At 41.5% G+C, this 3,951-nt stretch overlaps 1 protein-coding gene across 1 annotated transcript; it reads right to left on the reverse strand.

Annotated features, from left to right (window-relative positions):
* Positions 1–477: 477 nt before the first annotated feature.
* LOC106396652 (probable inactive receptor kinase At5g67200) lies at positions 478–3,381 on the reverse strand. The gene is made up of 2 exons (XM_013837110.3): positions 1,714–3,381; positions 478–1,312 (listed from the first exon to the last, which is right to left on the reverse strand). Exons 1-2 carry the CDS (start codon positions 3,122–3,124, stop codon positions 696–698), a joined length of 2,028 nt encoding a protein of 675 aa, XP_013692564.2. The 5' UTR covers positions 3,125–3,381; the 3' UTR covers positions 478–695.
* Between the last annotated feature and the right edge of the window lie 570 nt (positions 3,382–3,951).

Here is a 3,951-nt window from a genome sequence, read left to right on the forward strand (position 1 = left end):
TCCAATTTTGTGCTCGTGGAATATGGGTAATCTTGAAATTCGGGAAACATATCTGCAAAGTCTCTATCCTCTCCAATTATGTTACAAAACTTGGCCACGCTTGTGGCTCCTTAATCATAGCGATCAAATCCTTGCAGTCCGTTCCAAAGCTCTGACATGTCGAGTATTGTTGCATGCTCTGCATCGCCCATCTTAATGCTTCTACTTTTGAGTGCAGAGGAGACTCTCGTCGAATATAATTCCGTCTCCCCATAAGTTGAGCCTTCTCCAAGCGGTCCATCCAAGCCCATCCACTCCCGCTGAACTGTGATGTAGATGTCCATGATCCATCTATCAGGCAGATATTACCCAAGCTTATGACTTGAGGTTCGTCACTACTATGCTCCTGTAGAGTTGATGGTATCATTTCGTTTGCAGTGAACCAGGCTTGATACTCATTCTCTGCATAGCGAAATAACTCCATAGGATCTCTGTCTATGCCCTTAAAATACATAAGATAAATACATAGTTGAAATACATAATTCAAATTCAACTGCACTGCTCATAGGAAGAAAACATCATCAAGACAAGTCAAAGTGATCAGGAATCGTGTGGCACTAATGTGAAACCGCCACTGTTAACTACTATAGTTTTAAAGATTAGTGAAAGACATGAATAGCGACAGATTAAGTTTCTGTTCTTAGAAAAAGTTATCCTTATGAGCTGCCAGAATTGGTAGAATCCATGACAAGTTCACACTCTTCCATTACAGCCGCTTCTTTAATCTCCTGCAACATCTTCAACACTTGCCACATCGTCGGCCTCTGTTCTGGCGATGCTAAGCTACAAGCGACCGCAACTTCCGTCAACATTCCGAATTTATCCCTGTCCTCTCTCCAGTTCCCATTCTTCTCACCTTCCTCTCTCACTTTCCTCACAAATTCCATCATCTCATCAAGTGGCAAAACCGGAAGCTTCGAAGGTTGTTTCCCGGTCAAAAGCTCCAAAAGAAGGATCCCGAAGGAGTAAACATCAGCTTTAACCGATTGACAACTCAAACTCTTGTGTCGAGCTTCAGGGGCTTTATAAGCAATTGCATCCGCGTCTTCTTGGCCGTCATTTGATGTTAGAGGAGGGTTTGTTGCAAGAGCGACAAGACAGTAGTCGGCGATACAAGCTTCGAAGTCTGGTCCGAGAAGGACATTTGAGGATTTGAGGTTTCCGTGAACTAGCTGCCATGCTTGATGAATGTAGGAGAGACCCTGAGTTACGTCTTCTGCTATCTTCAAACAAGATGTCCAGTGCAATGGTTTTGCCCTCGACGATTTCGTACCTTCACAAAACATGATTCAAACTTTCAACATAACTCCTCATTGCTCAACTTTTAACTAACTCCACGAATTTATTCTTCTTAAAAAAATAAACCGAGTTAAACCAAAAATGTGGTTTAAAATATGATTGATTACATGGTTTATGGTTAAATTGTCTATATACGTAACGAGCAAGTTTTCTAATTAAAGATTATGGGTTAGTCATTAATGAGATGTGACGTACGATTAATAAATTCAATTCCATGTGGTTACTGACTGAGCAAAAGTAAAGACCTCGTAACTACTAATTTATTACAAGTACCAACCAGGTGCTTGATGTCTTCAACGATAATCTACCAATCATTTATTATACAAAAAGAATTTGAAAATACGTAATCACGTGTGTGAGGGTTTACGAGCATACCGTGGACGAGAGAAGAGAGGCTGCCATTTGGCAAATAATCATAAATCAACAGCCTTTCTTCCTTTGCCTGGAAATATGCCCTGAGTGGGACCAGGTTCGGATGCCCTAATGCTCCAACCGATTCCATGTGTCGCTCAAACTTTTCCCTTCCTACGCCCGCCAATCTAATGGCATCTAGCCTCTTAACCGTCACGATCAAACGGCTGTCAAGCAACGCCTTATACGTGGTCCCCACCGTTCCTCTACCCAATAACTCGGCGGAAGCTGTCATTAGCTGGTCCATTGTATACACGTGGGCCTCTCCCGCACAGAATACTAAGCTCCCACTCTTCGCCGCCTGTAGCTTCTTCACCTTCTCCTCCAGCTCACTCTCTTGCTCCATCTGTATCGCCGCCGCTACTTCCGCTGTCTCCGCCGCGTCGGATGCGACCACCGCCGTCGATTCTTTCCCTTTCTCCTTATCGTTATTGTCTCTGCGTCTCTTCACGGCGGCGATTAGACAACCCACAGAGATAAACAGGACAATAGCGGCTAATAGAAACCCTAGAATCACCGCAAATCGCGAATGTTTACCATGACTCGGCCGGGACAACCCTGTTTCTCTGAAATCCGCCATCTGACCGTGCGGGAAAGGCGGTGGTGGCGCTGCCTTTTCCGGCGGAGATAGATTGAAAAACTTGGACCTCGCGTTGCATTCTTTGTCAACGATCTCGCCGCAGAGGTTAGGGTTTTTGAGAAAAGAAGAAATGCCGAACCGTAACAGAACGGCGGTTACCGGTACAGCACCGGTTAAATTGTTAACCGAAACATTGAAAGAATGAAGCGAGGATTGGTTTAGTGCAGGGACAGCTCCATTAAACCGGTTCGAATCGAGTCGGAGGTAAATCAACCGGTCGGAAAAGACTAAACCGTGTGGGATTGGACCGGTGAGGTTGTTGAATGAGAAATCAAGGGTTCTTAACCGGTGCAGCTCCAGAACCGAGAGAGGAAACGAACCGGAGAAGGAGTTGTGGTCGAGAAAAAGCGACTTGAGATTAACCAAACCGGATAAATCGGGTAAAGGTCCGGTTAAGGAGGTGTTCTTGAGACTGAGAACTCGGAGCTGGTCGAGTTTATTGACTGAGTCCGGAGCGAGTTGACCTCCAAGATAGAGATCCTCTATAACCAAACGAACCACTTTGTTGCCGTAGCACGTAACACCCCACCATTGACAGAAGCTGGAGCTTTTGTTGCTGAAGAAACCAAGCTTGTTCCATAAATCAGCTTTGGATTTGAACAGCAAAAGAGAGTAAGCATCGCGGTGAAGAGACGCGGGTTTAGTGCGGTTTAAAGAAGAAGAAGAAGAAGCAATGGCGGCGAAGAAGAAACAGAAGAAAAGGAACTGGGAAATGGGGAAGTTCCAACGAAGCATTTTCTCTGAGTTGGGAATGTGTTAAAGAAGCATGTCAATAATAATGTATGAGATTACAATATCACAGATTTGATTTTGCTTTCTGTAGAAAAAAATCTAGAGAGAGGTGAAGGGAGTAGGAGGTAACGTGACAAAAGGATGTAAGACACAAGAGACTAGCTGTCGGACTTGAAAGCTCAGAGTCACGTGAATACTAAAAAAGAAAGAAGATGCATAATTATTATTATTATTTATGGTTCAAACTTGTAAAATACTGTTGAGCGAGCAAACGAACAATGCAGATCAAATATATTTAATGCCGAATTTGCAGGAAGGATAGCATAACACGATCTAACTATTATTTTCTATCAAAAACAGAATCTAACTACGGTAAAGACGGACGTCAAAAAAAAGAAAAAACTACGGTAAAGACGAAAACAATCTATACTATTAAAGCAGAATCCTATTGTCATAATTACCTTAGGGGCATGTTTCCTTCACTAACATTGCATGTTTCATTAAGGGCAATTAAGTAATATTAATAACAAATCTATATTGGGTCATTATTTTTGGATCCAGCCCAAATCAAATCTCTCTTGGGCCATTTGGGCCTATTAAAAAATCAGATTCAATTCTCACCTTTTTTTTTTCTTTGGATCATTGAGTCCAAGTTCAAATAATTTTTTTTCAACTATTCTTAATTATTATTTTTTTCTTTTCTTAATATAATTTAAGCATTCATAAAAATAATTGAATTTTTTTATTGAAAAGTATAAATCTTTATTAAAAGTATATAATTTTTTAATTAAAATATTAACCCCATAATAAAATTAATTTATCAGAATTAT

The sequence above is a fragment of the Brassica napus genome, chromosome C4, assembly GCF_020379485.1.
Source record: "Brassica napus cultivar Da-Ae chromosome C4, Da-Ae, whole genome shotgun sequence".
In the NCBI taxonomy this organism is placed as follows: Eukaryota; Viridiplantae; Streptophyta; class Magnoliopsida; order Brassicales; family Brassicaceae; genus Brassica; species Brassica napus.